At 36.9% G+C, this 16,248-nt stretch overlaps 1 protein-coding gene and 2 long non-coding RNA genes across 4 annotated transcripts; 2 read left to right on the top strand and 1 right to left on the bottom strand.

Moving 5' to 3' along the window:
- Positions 1-3,718: 3,718 nt before the first annotated feature.
- On the top strand, positions 3,719-6,039 carry LOC124201027. The gene is made up of 5 exons (XM_046597474.1): positions 3,719-3,992; positions 4,057-4,180; positions 4,425-4,771; positions 5,045-5,103; positions 5,811-6,039. The coding sequence occupies exons 1-5, from the start codon at positions 3,786-3,788 to the stop codon at positions 6,037-6,039; spliced, it is 966 nt and encodes a 321-aa protein (XP_046453430.1). The 5' UTR covers positions 3,719-3,785.
- A 2,912-nt stretch (positions 6,040-8,951) lies between these two features.
- Positions 8,952-9,824, top strand: LOC124209747. Its single transcript, XR_006881052.1, has 3 exons — positions 8,952-9,071; positions 9,134-9,339; positions 9,412-9,824. It is a non-coding gene; the product is annotated as an uncharacterized LOC124209747 (long non-coding RNA).
- A 4,000-nt stretch (positions 9,825-13,824) lies between these two features.
- LOC124202945 lies at positions 13,825-15,045 on the bottom strand. Of its 2 annotated transcripts, XR_006878374.1 has the most exons (3): positions 14,564-15,045; positions 14,434-14,501; positions 13,825-14,352 (listed from the first exon to the last, which is right to left on the bottom strand). It is a non-coding gene; the product is annotated as an uncharacterized LOC124202945 (long non-coding RNA). The 2 variants fall into 2 exon arrangements; XR_006878373.1 differs by having other exon boundaries at positions 13,825-14,501.
- Positions 15,046-16,248: the final 1,203 nt, after the last annotated feature.

The following is a 16,248-nucleotide window of genomic DNA, read 5'->3' as shown; positions in this document are numbered from 1 at the left end:
GGGAGAAATCTGCAACTAAACACTGTAACAAGTGTAGAATATGTGACAGCTATGTACACGAATCCTGTTTTCCCAAGGCAATTTTAATTGAAAAACACGGGGAGCTGCGGTAAATGTTAACTTTTTCAATAAAAATGTAACCTACGAGATTTCTACCTATAAATGCTTTCTGTTTTAAAAGATCCAAAAGAAAAATTATTTTCGCACTATGGGTCTATTGCGTACATTGATTCACCATTTGCAATCATCATTTGTGTTAAGTTAATAACGGCATGAAAAAAACAAGGGTGTAAAAATAGAGCATGGCGAAATCTATCTTTCATACAGCAAAACTGTTTGATTCGCCCATTGACCGTTTCATGTCTCGCTAAGATCCTTTTCTTTCGCTGGTCTCCCTCGGGATTTTCAAAGTAATGCTGGTCCTGGTATCCCTTATCAGCCAATGCCTTTTCTCCTGGATTAAGACGGCGAATGAATTTTTTAATTTAGCGATCACTAAAACCACTGTTTTTAAAAACCAAACAGAAAATAATAAGTTGTCTGCAATTATTTCTAAAGTGTTGCCAGACTAATATTTGCTAATCTTATTTATTCCTTATTAATAAAAAAACAGTTGATTTCGCCCTAATTTGTGCAAAAGTTTAATTTCCACATTTATTTACACCAAGTTATACCATTGAAAACAAAGGTTTCGCTGAAAAATTTTTAAATGCCGAAAGTAAGGTTTCAATTCGAAAGTAAACTTTCGCTGAAAACGGAAATTTCAAGAAGCATATTGTCAGTCAATATGGGCCCTTATGCCATAAGTTTTGCATAATTAGAGTCTCCAGCCCACCTTACGCCAGGTTTCGAGCATAAGTTTCATAAACGTTATGCACAGCAAAATCTTTTGGCAATCATAAGGGCGAAACTTCGGCCAAAAATCGAAACTTCGCCGTTATGATTCTATTAAACTCCCGTTGATTTTTTCAGTCGATTTTTTCATCGAAGCTATATTTCAACAAGAAATTACATCAGAAAATATCCCTTCCTGTCACCCCCTGATTGAAGCCCTCAAGACCGATTTACAAAACTTTCGGTCGAATGTTGAGGAAATCCCCAAAGGTTTCATGGAGTTAACCTTGCCCATTTCAGTGCAAACTGTGGATAGCTCCATATCCGTAAAGGGGAAAACAAACAAAGACGGAACAAGGTATCTCATAGCCCAATTGACGGGATACCAGACTGCGTATACCCTCAAGGCAAAAGACCAAACCGATTTTTTCAAAGACATGTAAATGTTCACATTTTGCTTTGTTTATTTATAATTTTTTTATAAGAATAAACATGTTTTTCAGTAATTTTTTTTTAAACTTCGAGCATAATTTTATAAGATTACTTTTACCGCAGCTCCCGGGATTCCATCTTTCTGTTGTCCGCCGTGCCTTGATGCGTACTTTGCGTAGGTCATTAATAATAAGTAATTTAAAAAATCCGAGATCTTTTTTTCTTTCTTTCCAAAGACGCGCACCAGGTGGCTCATTTTTTTTAAGAGAGAGAGATAGACTTTCCACAAACAGTGTCGTTCGTCGTTGTCGGCGCCGTTGTTCGGTTCAAGTTTCTTTTCGTGACTTCCTCCAGACCATAACGTTCGGCAATACCCTATTGAGCAATCTCTTCCCCCCCTTTCGGGGCTGTGTACATAATGAGACTTTTGGTCTCGCACTTCAAATTTTTTGGAAGAAAGAAAAAAAAATGGAGAACTTTATTTTTTCCTCAGAATTTTCCTATGGGCTATCTTTACTTCGAAAGCAATCGAAGATGAATCGATCAAGTTGACGGATACATGGCTGCGCAAGTGGAAGTAGCTGCCGGATCGTGATTGATTACCCAGGGAGAAACTAAAAAAAAAAAAAATCCGGGGGGAAAAATCGATTATGATAAAGTGGGTATTTGTTGAACGGATATTCTCGGTTTGAAAAAAAAATCACCTTTAGGCCTTTGAAAAAATAAAGGAAAATTTAGGAAAATGTTCTCCACAAACTTTTTTTTTTCTTTCGGTGTTACCTAGACACCCGTTAGGTTATTCAAGACAACGTTCACCCCATAGTTTACTTTCATCGTTGCGGTTGAGTTGCGGTGTTTTTGTCGTCTGGTAATCCATATTTCGCAATGCGCAAAGGGCCAAAAATTTTAAACAAAAACTAAATCAGTATCATTTTCAATAAACACAAAGATTCCAATTTAAAATAGACAATGTTGTAATAAATCAATCAAATACAAAATTAAACAAATTGTATACCAAAATAATACGTTAGATTGGAATTAAGAGACAAAATAAAACAGAGTTGCTGTTTAGTCCTGTTTGAGCCCCTGACAACTCTGTCAACTGATAACTCCTGACAACTGAATAGGCCTAGCTTAGCTTATTAATTGTTAAATTACTGAGTCAAAGTAATTTTGAAATCACAATTAAGGCACAGACGATTGTATTAGTTTGTTTACTCCCTTTTTGATTATAATCTAACTCAAAAGATGGGTAATATTTAATTACTGAATTTCCTTTCTTTCTTCTAAATGTTATAAGTTACACATTTCAAAATTCTTTCTTTAGATGAAGAAATAACTCCAACAAACATCTGGAAGTGGAAAATGTTAATGAAGCTTTTATTACGATTCTTGTTCTTGTCAATCTTGTCGAGTCTGACCATTGCACCATTACTGTGCAATGTGAACAGTTTTTTTATGTTGTACATTATTACTATATAAGAACTGTAAACTATCACTAAGAACTGTAAAGTATAATTCTGGAGCTCATAATCGAAGTTGTCATGAATATTTTAAGACTTCTAACCTAGGTCGTCATCCAAATATGTTGGCTGATATGAAAAATCTAATTCTTACAGCCACGCTTCGACAATTACTTTTAACACATTTAAAATGATTGCCATCAGTTTTTGAGAGTGGCAGTATTTTCCAACTCATCATGCCACTTTCTTATCTTTATCAGAGAACAAAACCCGTGGAAACATTCCGTTATAAAGCATACATTATCTAGTTTTTTTTTTTTGTGTGATGCACCCTCGAGCGTTATTCCCCAAGTAAATAGTTCGACTTGTATGGTCGTCCAGCACATATTTTCGGCTAACCGTTCTGCTAAGATTACTGGTAATCTCACAACCCGTAGAAAGACCCATAATAGGAACTGGTTGCATTGACAAAAAAAAGGTTTAAAACAATGAGATTAATGTATTTTGTTTACTTCTCAGGTACATTTAGAGGAGGCAAAGAGCACATTGAAGAGGCATATCATTATGACCTGAAAAAATATATATATATAGCGCACCTGTTGCGCTACTTATCCATTACTTTGTTTTCCCTGGGTTTTTGACGTAAACAGAAAGTCACTTGGTCGGGTAAACAACATTTGCAAGTGGGTTTCCCTTTTTGGATGACTTCCCCTAGCGATCACCCCTATCGTTCTCTTTGCCAAGGTTTATATAGTAGTGTTGGGATAGTGTTCTGAAACCCTTTGTTAGAAAATCGAAATCGCTGCTAGCAGAAATGCCTGTTTCTAGAGGAAGGAAAAGTTTTATTTCGTAGTTCGTAAAACTATCTCTTTTGTTTCTGGTGTTAGCCTTCCTCCTACCCCGGGCCGCTACTTTTCGCTTTTGAAATATTTTTTATATATATGTAGTTTTTTATGTCTCTGCTTTACACTTTACTACTTTCTCCCTACTCGAAATGAAATTGATTTTTTCAATTACTAATATCATCACTTTTTTTCATGTATAGAAAATCTCAACATGGATAACATAAAGAAAATGGATACTGAAATAAAAAAACAATTAACTGAAAAAAGAAAAATTTTGACGTCGAACTCCAACAGGACCCCACTACTAATTATGGCAGAAGAGGCAGTAAATGCCTACAACAGCAGTCATCCGGATAGTCCGCCAATTTCCATCACACAGAAATTGTTGCGGACTTTGTCTACTAAGTTTTGGGATAAGGTAAATTTTTATTTCAAATTCCGCTTTTAGTTATTTCGTTTATATTTAACTTACATTTCTACAGGAAAGTCAGGCACGAAGTTCTAGTAAAGCGATTCACGAAATGGAACGCGTGAATATTGATAGGCTTACCGTTCCCCACGTGGATTCCATTTTGAAGTCAATTGCAGAAAAGGGAAAGTTAATGGGTAATTTCATTTTTAAAAATTATTATTACTATCAGTATGATTAAGTTCGCTCATTTTTACGTTAAATTGCCAATTATCCAAAATTGTCTGTTTATCCGCTCGGTCGAAAATTTCTCAAGGATATCCGGTCATCGGATATTTAACCAGTATATGGAAGCACTGCGTTCCGATCACTGATTACTTTTCATTAAGAAGATCGTTCCTAGTATTTCTTAATTTCTTACCTTAGAATTTATTTTTTTAGAATTTGAAAGAGAAAAATTTGCCAATTCATCCAACGCAGCATCCAGTAAACAAAGGGGGAAAAAAAGAAAATTAGAAGACGACTTCCACCAAATACTCCCAAATATATCATCAGCTAAAATCACAATCAGTGTCAATAGTTCTGGAAACGTTGAAGTGTACTATATCAAAAAGCTTCAAACAGTTAAAAGAACACATATCTGCAAAACACCGTACACTGAGACCTCATTCAAAAAAATAGATTTTCCTTTACCGGAAAACCTGGTTACTGATGACAATTTGAAAAAACTCAATGTATTTTATTCCGACGGTAATTTGGAAATCATTCTGAACACCAAGAAAACGTTGGTTAATGGCCAATTAATTCCAATAACCATTACTGATGAATGAATTTTGATTTGTCTAATTTTTTAAAAATAATCTTTGAAATTCAATGTGAAATACACAATTTTTTCAACTATATATTTTTATATAAAAAATTGGTTGAAATTTATAATAGATATAAATAAATTAGATATAAATTAGATATAGATATTTTGGACTGAACTTGAAAGTGTATTAATGGTTAATGCTTGGTTAATAACACTTATTGTACCTTCTTTTGAAAAACAATCTTTAAAGAGTAAACCAGATTACATCAAAATCCACGTCTTGTTAGCAGACGAGAAAGCAGCTAACAAGTAGAAATCTTTTGAGCTCTTTCAATGGCCAGCTACTCTTCTTCTTGTAAACATTGTTTTTCTCAGTTTTCTTTACCTGTTTAATCAATGTCAGAATAAAGAACATATTCTGGTACATGGAAAAACTGAAGTAAGTATACCTTGTATATTACGGCACCGAACAAGTCAACGGTATATTAGTCATCGGTATATTTGTATATTACGGCACCGGCGTCGAACAAAGTAGCGCTACTAATAACACATTATTTTATATTTATAAAGTCGCAGAAGAGAAGTAGCACAGGAGCTATATAGCCACCTGTTCAAAATAAATTTTTAAATGTATAAAATACATTGTCAATAAAAGATATTGCCGCCCGAGGAGAATTTTCCCATAGCTAAACGTGATTGCAATACGTTTTTTCATAGAACCGCTTGATTGAGACGCATACAACGGAATAATGCATCTTTTTTGCATTTTAGAATACCTTGTTTGTGTTTTTTATTCATTACGGGATGAATTTTTGGAAATGCGAATAAAATGCTTTTAAGAGTGTTTAATGTACTACTTATTAATTTAACATGTACTAAAATTGGATGCTGGTATGATTGGCGAAGATATATGATCGAACTAGGCCCCGACGAAATAATCCCATTTTTAAAATAATTTTTATAACAAAACAATTAGTGTTCCTTCACTACCCACCCTCAAAATTGATTTCGTGAAGAATTCCACTTCTGAGAGCCGTGCACTACTGCCGGGTCTACGGAATTGCTACTCAAGCTCGCGTCGTTCTTCCGCGTCTTAATATCAACGCTAGCGAAATCTGTGAACCTGTATGCCAACTGCGGATGCCAACTCCGGCCGACGGCAATTACTCCCAACAAGAGGCACAAGAGGCAGAAACAGTTTTAGACACGGTAGAAGAATTGGAAGAAAGACTTGAAGAAAATTAGAAGAAAAAAGTTCGATTCTATGCGAAAAAGGTAAGTTTAATTCCGTTTTCATAAGTTATGTATGATACACATTTTACATATTATGATATTTTTAGGGAAGCTTTCCCATAGAGGAGAGTGTTAAGAGGTACATTTAAGATAAATACCCCCATCCCGAACAAGCAATCTACAAGCTTTTGGAGGAACTGTACTCATACGGAGATACACAAAATAACCGAGAAGGGAGCGACAAAGGGGACTAGTTTGAAGATTGCCATGGATCCAAAGGAACTGCAGGAGATCAGAGGTAATCTAGAATAGTTCGTAATTCTATAAGATTTAATTTCAATTATTTTTTATATTAGAGACAATGAAGAAAATTTATCCCACAATGAAGTGTGGTAAAGAAAAACTTTCAACAGTTGTGGAGGTCAACATAACGAATAAGTTGAATAAATCACTGTCTCCCCATAACATCGAATGGCTCCAAGATTACCAAAATCTCGTTAAAGACCTACAAAAGGCAATTGATGAACAATAATTTGGTCACCGGAAATGTAATTTGAAATAAATACAATTCAGAAATCTGAAATTAAATTATCATTTACTTGTTTTTTATATTTATACAGATACTAAATATAACTGTCCAAAAAAATTTAAGTTAACACTTAACAGTATCCGAATATACCGAAAAAAATGCTCCGATACAAGATAGTATCTGAAAAAAACAGCAATATACGATATAAATAAGACATTCCGAATTTTTATGGTGGGCTAAAGATAAGATAAGTTAAGATAAGATAAGATATAAGTTAATTTTTAGCCCCCAAAAAAGAAAAGAGAACATTTGAGTCGATAAATTGTTGAATTTCTGCATTGTATTGCACGACAAGCCTAACGCTTGTACACGAACTCAGCAACAGGGACATAACAAAACAAAAACTGCTGCTGTATATAGATTATACACTATAAAACGAATAGCAATAATAGCAAAATTGCCTGTAAGAGAAAGAAATGGTAAAGTCAGGGGTAAGGCACAACAAAAAAGTTGAAAATACTATTACTGAATTTCTTGGGATGAATTTCCAAACACTAGATCACAGATCACACGCAATGTGATGAAAAATAAAGTAAAATTACGCTATCTGCTATCAGAAGATTAAAATCTCAGAGAGTACAGAGACTCAGAGTATCAGACGAAAAAAAGCACGACTAATTCCCAGTGATGGCGATTATCGATGTATCACATCGGGTGTTTCCTAAAAACCCAATGTGATACGATACCGATGCCAAAAGCAAAAACCGATGTCGATGCGATATGATATAAAACACCATCTGTTGGTGAAAATAAGAACTTCGTGGTTATTTTAGCTGCTGATTTGAACAAGGCCTAAATAAATGAATGAATTAGCTAATAAAGGTTTGCCGCATAATCTCTCACTCTTAATCACAGTATCGTGTCCTATTGTCTCGTGTCGTCTTGTTTGTTCTATTCACCTATACCGGCTACCCGCAAGATTTAGGAAGAATGAGGGCAAATAGAAGTTTGTTATGGAATTATTTTGTACAGGATCCACAATATTCTGTGAATCACAAATCTGTGTGTAACATTTGTCACGGCTCAGTTTCGACTAGTGGAAACACCAACAATTTGAAACATCATCTCCAAACCAAACATTCGAGTCCAGACAACAATATTTTTCAACAATATTTGAATGAAGAAGCTGAGAAACGGGAACGTAGTGCACAAAACTCTGCTGCAAGTGCGGAAGCAAGTACAAGTAATTTTTAATATAACTATAAAATAAAATTACAGGACTATAGATAATTTGATTTGACAGGTGGAACAGCACCTGTCAGAAGACGAAGGCGTTCAGAATCTGAGGTTGTTCCTCATCCTCGAGATGGAGCATATATGCAAACTTTTTTTTCCAAGCTAGTCAAGTTTATTGCTACTGATATGCAGCCTATACAAGTTGTGGAGAACGAAGGTACACGGTTTAAAAATTATAAAATAAAAAAAGGTGAGCTAAGTGTCGAACTTTCGAACTTTCGAACTTCAGTCTTTGTTATGTTAAGTCTGACACGTTATCCACTAGACCAATGTGAAATGATTTTTATTGTAGAATTCCGTATATAAATATTCTTAATGAATGTCTTTTGGTTTTACGGGGTTTAAGGAACTCATAAAATTTCTAGACCCCAAAATTGAACTGCAGTGCCGGTCGACTATTACCAATAATCTGATTCCGTCAGAGTACAGAAAACAAAAAGATAAAGTAAAGGCGGAACTAGAAAAACCTGAATTTGTTGCGTTGACAAGTGATTGTTGGTCGTCCCGTAACCTCTTACCTTTCATGACTGTAACAGTGCACTATATTAAAAATGCTGAGATGATCTCTCGGGTTCTGAGTACCTTTTCAGTTCCCGAATCGCACACAGCTGACAATTTAGCCCTCAGACTAGAAGATGTTGCAAAAGAGTGGGGCATTGCAGATAAAGTTTTTTGCGTGGTGACCGACAATGGAGCCAACATAGTAAAGGCCGTTAACATACTTGCTGCGAAGTACCAAGAACAACGTACGTCCTTTAAATGAAATTTTACTTTCTAAGACTAATTCATATTTTATAATTAAGGTCTATGGCAATGGGTTCCCTGTGTAGCCCATACGTTGCAATTAGTCATCAAAGATGCCCTGTCTGGAAGTCTTTTTTATTATACACTTAAGCAGTGTCGCGATGTGATTACTTTTTTTCACACGAGCCATCTTGCTGTTTGTACCTTGAATAAGCACTGTTTGGCTTCCGGGGGAATTCATGGTCGGCAATTGCAACAGGAGGTGGTAACCCGATGGAACACCCAATTCCTTATGGTCACCAGCATGTTGGACTTGAAAGACCAAATAAACGCTACCCTTGGTGAACTCCTTAAACCCAATCTGATGTTCACTGAAGAGCAGTGGGATTTGATGAAGGATTTCGTTAAGATATTGGCTCCCTGTGAGCAAATTTCGAGAGAACTTTCGTCTCAAAAATACCCATCAATTTCCAGAGTAATATAAAAATTTAAAAATAAGTTAGACTTGTAAAATTAATGCTTATGTTTTTTTTCAAGGTTCTTCCACTACTGAAACTCGCGACTGGTTTTCTTAGCAAGAATCAAGAGGAGGGAACTGAAAATGGCCCAAAATTCAAAGCTTCGGCAATTTTAAAGCGTCGTTTGTTACGAAGTTTAAGAACCCGATTCCATAATATGGAAGAAGAAGATCCCGATAGGAGAGCTCCAAAATTTTTTTCTGTTGCTACTTTCTTGGATCCCAGGTACATGATTAACAACATAGAGCAAAAACATAAATTCACTGATATATTTTTGTTTGTTTTCTTAGATTTAAGAGCATGTATAACTCTGATGCTTCACGGGTGGAGAGGAAAGCCATCATTCTTCTCTCTGGGGTGACTCATGAGGAAGAGGTACGCCAAAGAGAACCCTCTAGCAGCCTTGATTCATTGTGGGGTGAACACGATGTAAGAGTCAACGAACTAAATGCCAACGCAAGGCAACCAACGACCAACGGGAGGGCTCATGGTCTCAATCTTGTTCGTGAGTACAAACAAATGGCCTATGTAGACCGAAAAGACGATCCTTTGCAGTGGTGGCATTCGAAAGCTGACCACAGCATCTTCAAAAACTTTTCCCCAATCATTAAAAAAATTTTTTGTATTCCCGCTACTTCGGTTCCTTCAGAGGCAGCTTTTTCAGCGGCTGGAGAATTAATTTCTCCGAAGAGATCGAAATTGTCCCCTGAAATGGCAAAAATGCTGTTGTTTCTTCATAAACCATGAATCAATGATGTTCATAGCTACTTAGTGTCTCTTTATTTTATATTAGTTAACGAGATGGTAACCGAGTGGTTAACGCATTCAATAGCTGATTAACGTATCATGAATGCATGGGTTCAAGCCATGGCCTACTTAATGGTTAAGGCCTGTAAACTTGAATCCTGCCACATGAAGGCGAGAGGATCTGCAAAATTCCCTATCCTTTCCCCATGCAAGAGCCAATCAGAAGAAAAAACGAGGCTGCAACTTCACCATCTGGCGTTCGATATTGCTTTCTCGTTAGAATGGTTAGGTAGCCATGTAATCTTTCAAGTTTTTTAAATTTCCTAGGGAATGATAGGCGAGTGGTTAGCGGTGTTCACCACCATGTTTAGATATGGCGTTCAATTCTCGATCGGGAGGAAGATTTTTTTATTTCCAGTTTATAAAAAAGGTTGTGTTTCACGGAGTAATTGATTGGAATAATTTTGCGGAAATTATGCAATGTAGTTCTACCCTATTTAGTCGTTTTCCTAAACAACTGCTATTGAACTTAGAACGAAAAAGTGGAAAACTATTTACTTTACAATATATCCCACGGGTCAATCGGCAGCGGATGACGCGGAAGCGAAGTTCGCCCAACGGCGGCTTGCCGAACGGAATACTGTTCCAGACATCCACCTGTTTACCAGTGGCTGCAGTGGCTGTCAGGCCACGAACCCGACCCGATAACGTGGTGACTATCGGCGAAGGATCTTGAGCCGACGAGTCTGTTCCACTTGTCTGGTTTTCTGGAACACTAATAGCAGGACTTTATGAGGATGGCTGAGGAGCAGATGAAGCGAGATGAAGGTTCAGCATCATAAGTATGTCCTGGAGCATATGGCGGAACAGTGACTGGGACATAAATTTGTTGGGATTGGGACTGTGCGGCAGAAGCGTAAAATGATCCGGCTTGATCCGGGATGTACGCGTGAGATCCAACGGCAGGTTCTGGTTAAGCCCAGCAACTGATAAAGACTTAAGTGAGCGAATGAAAAAATAAATCAATTTTAGCTTAACTTAACTTTTAAAATTCAAAAGTAAAAAAATAGGAAGAACAGATTTTCAGTTATGAGAATTCAAATTTCTTACCTTTGCCATTGCTGCGTCGGACGAATTAACAGTTATTATTTGAAAAAAGCAGAAATGCCAATTGTCGATGCGTCAATACTGATTCGGTAAATGGTTGGCACACATGCAAGCAAAAGCTACGAAAGTGACAAAAGTCTTCCACGACACGTTTGTTCTTTTTTATCCCTAACTTTTATGGTGCGCAACTGTATTTGGTTGAAACTAAATAGTAAAATTTAAAAAATGAAAAACTCGATGAAAAATAGATGTCTGCAGATCAGAATGGAAGAAGGTAAGAATCAGCAACTGGTGACTGGTAATGCACCTGGATACAGACACAGTGATCGATCGGTGCGTTAGCGTTTTATACATACCACTATAATGGGTGGGTAACGGGCTGGTGTCAGAATCCTTCATGCAGTATATAAGCACGATAGAATAGGAAAGGTACACTCTCGGCTATCCCCAAGACCGGTGGGTGTTAGTAAAGGGTCCCAAGATTCTCCGCCAGGTTCGCTAAGTTAGTGGGCCCCTCGCCTCTCGGGGGTATAGCAAAAGTAAGGGTTTTTCTTTCTTAATCATAAAAAATTATTAATCAATGAGGCAAGAAATTGATTTCATTTAAGCTTTATTTCATTCTCTATCGTTTAATACCTAATTCATGTAGATTAGACAATTCATTCATATGTTTAATTTGTGATTGAAATTCGCATTTTTTGAAATTTGCGCCCAAAAAATCAAATCAAATGTATTTTTTATTACTTATTTTTGTTTATTCTATTTTAATGAATTTTAAAATTCATTTTTAATATTTTAAAATTCATATTTAATATTTTAAAATTATAAAAATACTCCTGGACACTGGTCCATCTTCCGGCCACTCGAACAGATCCGGTTATCCGGTCTATTGGGGAGTCGTCCATAGACAAGCTGAAACAGCGAATGCTTCGTAGTTGCCTGCTTAGCAGAGTTAATGGCGGACACAGCATCCGACAGCCGCTCGTCCAAATCTCGATGGTTAGGCGAAAGAAATCCAGCGATGGCTCTTGCGGCTGTGCGGTTTAGCCTCTCCACCAATCCGTTCGTCTGGGGATGCTCCGCAGTGGCGATGACGTTTCGAATCTTCCATTTGTCCAGCTCCGTGGCTAGCTCACAGCTAGTGAATGCCATCCAGGGTCAGAAATAGTTCGGCTTGGCAATCCATGTCGATTTATTATCTCCTTAAGCAGCTTTATCACGTGACATGTGACGGTACTTGGCAAAGCAACCGCCTCCACCCATTTGGTGAGATAAGCGATCGTGAACAAAATATGACGATTCCCAGATGGAGTTTCCAGCAACGGGCCTTGATGATCGATTCCGATGGTGTCGAATGGTCTAGTAGGTGGAGGGATGGGATTCAGAAAACCACCAGGGGCTCCAGGAGGAACATTATGAAATTGACAATGGATGCATGATAACACATATGCGCGCACACTCGACTCCATCCGTGGCCACCAATAATTTTCTACTACTCGAGCCAAAGTTTTTTCTATCCCAAAATGATTAGACTGCGGCTCGTCATGACATTTACTTATTAAATCTCTACGTAAAATTGAAGGGAACATCAAAAGCAATTTCCTATCCGGATTACTTTTACTCTTTTTATAGACAACCCCTTTTCTTAAAGCAAAATCAGGGTATTTTTTGTTAGTTAGGATTCTGTTAGTAATTGGACGTAATTCTTTGCCCACTTGCTGCAAAAATGCAAGTTCTTTGGCTGTGTAACCATCAGATTTTAATACAAAGCTCACGCGATGTTCTGTCGAGGATTTCCGGCGTTCCTCTTTTCCGCCCAGATTCCTCGAGAGAGCATCAGCGACCACATTGTTTTTACCTTCTACTCTTCATGGGGTGTCGGTAATCTGCATAACGCATGACGGTATTCTGCATGAATTCATGCATGAATCTGCTTGCATGACAGCCCTAATAACAGGATAAACTGCATAACAGTTTTTGCATAACTGATAAAGGAAACGCCAGTTATTAATGTTTTTGTTCTATTTACACGAATGGTCGGGCGGAGGGGACTGCGCGCATCCTTGGGAGAGGGGTGAGTGAAAGGAGGGTTTACCTGGGCTATACTATACGGGCCCATGTTTCCCCCGTAACCATCATATCAATCGTGGTCTAATGGTCAGAAGCCCGGGCTATAATGCTTAAGGTCAGAGGTTCGAATCTCGGACAAGATAAAATAGAAAATAGAAATTAATTGAAATTTAGAAAATTTGAAATTTTATTTTGCAAAGACAACTGTACCAGTCACTTCTATATCATGCTGTCACATGTTGCATTACACTACTCAATGTCTTAGTTAATCGATGGCTAGCTACCATACGGCTCATGCATTTCCTTTAACTATAAATGTCAATGGCAGTCTAATGGTTAGCAATCTGGACTGCTATGGAAAAGGCCCGAGGTTCGAATCTCGGTAAAGTCAGTTAGAAAACTGAATTTTCAAAACATAATAATTTTGACAAATTTCACTTAAAAACTCGCTATACGGCCCCCGGTGAGTATATATTCTGTATTGATTATTGGAGGTTAAATGCTGTTTCTAAAAGGGGTGTTTATCCGCTGCCACGGATAGACGATGTTTTTGATAGGCTCGCCGGCGCTAAATATTTTTCTACGTTAGATCTTGCTAATGGATACTGGCAGGTACCAGTTGCGGAGAAAGACCGCCAAAAAACAGCTTTTGTAACGCCCGATGGGCTATTTGAATTTAAAAGAATGCCGTTTGGCTTGGCAAATGCGCCGGCCACATTCCAGAGATTAATGGATCAGGGGCCGTATTCTAGCCTTGACTTAAGCACGGAATTTTTTCTTAACTTACTGTTTTTTGCTTAAAAATCCAATTTATGCTTGGATTTTCCTAAAACCGTATTCTAGCTTTTTTTAGCTCACCTTTTTTGCTTAAGAAATCTTTTTAACTTGTCTTTTTAAGCTTAAGTTAGCAAATTTTTGTAATCCAACTATTTGTTGGATTACAGCGGTTATTTTCTTAAAATTCCGTGCTCAAGCTAATGCTTACAGCTATTGTTGTCCTAGTTTTTAGTATTTTCAAGTGTCATTTCCCTATATATTTCCCTAAACATTGCTCGAACAACTAACTCTTATTATTTAACAAAGTTTTGAAAGTGACCAAATAATTACAATAAATCAATTATCATGTTAGTTATGGGTTATGGTTTATTGAAAAATATCTTTTTTACATACACACTATTATAAACTTGAAATTTCACTGCGTAACTAAAGCTTAAATTTTAGAACTGTCTTGAAGAGCCAGCTTTTGTTTTTCCATGGAGCGTTAAACATTTTGAAAAGCAATGGCCTTAGTTTCACTGTGCTGTGAGCCACCACCTACCAAAAAAATTAGTTAACGTAATGCTAGAATACCTGTCTTTGTCACACTTCGCATAGATTCAGCAACACTTGTGTTACCAATTAACATGCTGTGATATTTTCACTTTTTTGTATCCGGTCTTCAAGACAATGAATTAAACATAGTCCTAGACCAATTACAAGCAATAATTAAGTTATAAATACGTAATTAAAACACAATTCTAGTTACCTATCTTGCAATACATTTCTGAAACTAAATCTATTGGTCATGACAGCTTTATCTTTTGCTGCTAGGGCAATAATGCACGCAAATTGTTCACTGGGACAATAAAACACTAATTAAAAGTTCAAATTCCTATTAATTTGCATAAGAAAGTCTTGTTTACTTTCAAACAAAATTCTAGCAGACTTTGTAAATTTCCTTATGAAACTAAACAGCATCTATTATTGTACGCAATGTCATGAAACGACTTATCTTATTGGCTGCGATAAGCCCCGCCCTCTAAGAAAATAAAAAATTCTATGCTTGAAAAATCTGATCGTATGATTCGAACTTATACTAAGTTCAGAACTAAAAGTAAGAAAATTTAAGCTAGAATACGTGTTTATTGAAAAGACGAACTTAAATTTTTTCCTAGCTTACGTGAGAAAATATTTTAAGAAATTTTAGTAAGTTTAAGACCAGAATTTAAGCCAAGGCTAGAATACGGCCCCAGATTTCTTTTTTACAAGAACTACAGGTGATGACCATGGGCTATTGGATGGCTGAATTTACCCCACTCTTTAGCATCTCATTCACCTTTTCTGAGATTATCCTTCTTTCAAACTGTGAAATTCTACACGGGCGGCTAGTGATTGGAAGAGAATTACCAGTATCGATGTTGTGCTGGATGCCCAACGCTCTGCCTAGCTCTTCGGAAGGGAGGCGGCGACGATGCTGGTCCAGCAGTTCGAGGACTTTATCCTTTTCGGCTGGCGATAGATTTGGTTCCGTGTTCACGCATGGACCAAATATCCAGACAATTCATATCATATCAGAAGCTTTGTCTTGCTCTTGAATACACTCCCAGAGACCGAGGCAATTAACACCTTCATCCCCTTTGATTTTTCCATTTTTTCAAGCAATATTCAGCTGTGATTGAAGTGTAAAATATCTTATTATCTGCAACTCGGTTTACCGATAGAATTATCCCAAACAATTGTTCCTCTGTTTACTGGACGTAGGTCATCTGATCCGTTTGCTAAGGATGGGTTGTTGGACACATTTTTATGACGAGAGATTAGGTTCTGTTTTTTCATGTCTTATTGGATCGTTGGGCACAACAGCCTTGCAAACGGCAGGAAATTCGCAAGTTGACGAAACAGAAATTTATTATACAACAAGAAGTAAATACGACCGACTATGAGAAGCAACGGGTAAAGTTACAGCTACACCATTCTGATCCACAATCTGTTGCACTTTACTCTTTTCTTGGTAATATATTTTTATTTAATAGAATAAAATAGATTAACAATATTACAACATTCTGAATTTTTTGAAAGTGATCAAAAAAACTTACATTTTTTTCAAAAAGAGACTGGCAAATGGCCAAGTCTTGTACCGTGGAAGCTGAAATACTTGTTTTCACATTTTACGTACCGGTATGGAACATGGCTTATCGGTCAATATGTGTCAATTACAACATATCAATCCTTCTAAAAAAATGTCGCTTGGACAACAGGAAAAAAAGGAAGTTGAACTTAGTAACGAGTTTATAGTAGACGACATGCTTTCTCAAAACATTGAACTCTTCTTCTAGTTTTTTTCACTTTCACAGCCGTTGGTAGAGAGATCAGTGCCACTGACATCTTCATCAGTTCCCTCAACACGGTTTTTTAGCATTTCTTGTCGAACGGATTTGCCTTTTACGGTTG

Source organism: Daphnia pulex, chromosome 2 (genome assembly GCF_021134715.1).
Source record: "Daphnia pulex isolate KAP4 chromosome 2, ASM2113471v1".
In the NCBI taxonomy this organism is placed as follows: Eukaryota; Metazoa; Arthropoda; class Branchiopoda; order Diplostraca; family Daphniidae; genus Daphnia; species Daphnia pulex.
The sequence above is the reverse complement of the archived record's forward strand: the minus strand, read 5'-3'. Positions and strand labels throughout refer to the sequence as shown.

Bases quoted from the DNA above. Each gene is read 5' to 3' on its own strand.
- LOC124201027 (XM_046597474.1), top strand. From the start codon at position 3,786: ATGGATAACATAAAGAAAATGGATACTGAAATAAAAAAACAATTAACT. The intron at 4,181-4,424 runs GTAATTTCATTT...TTATTTTTTTAG, and splicing joins AGAAAAGGGAAAGTTAATGG to AATTTGAAAGAGAAAAATTT. The intron at 5,104-5,810 runs GTAGAAATCTTT...GATTTCGTGAAG, and splicing joins GACGAGAAAGCAGCTAACAA to AATTCCACTTCTGAGAGCCG.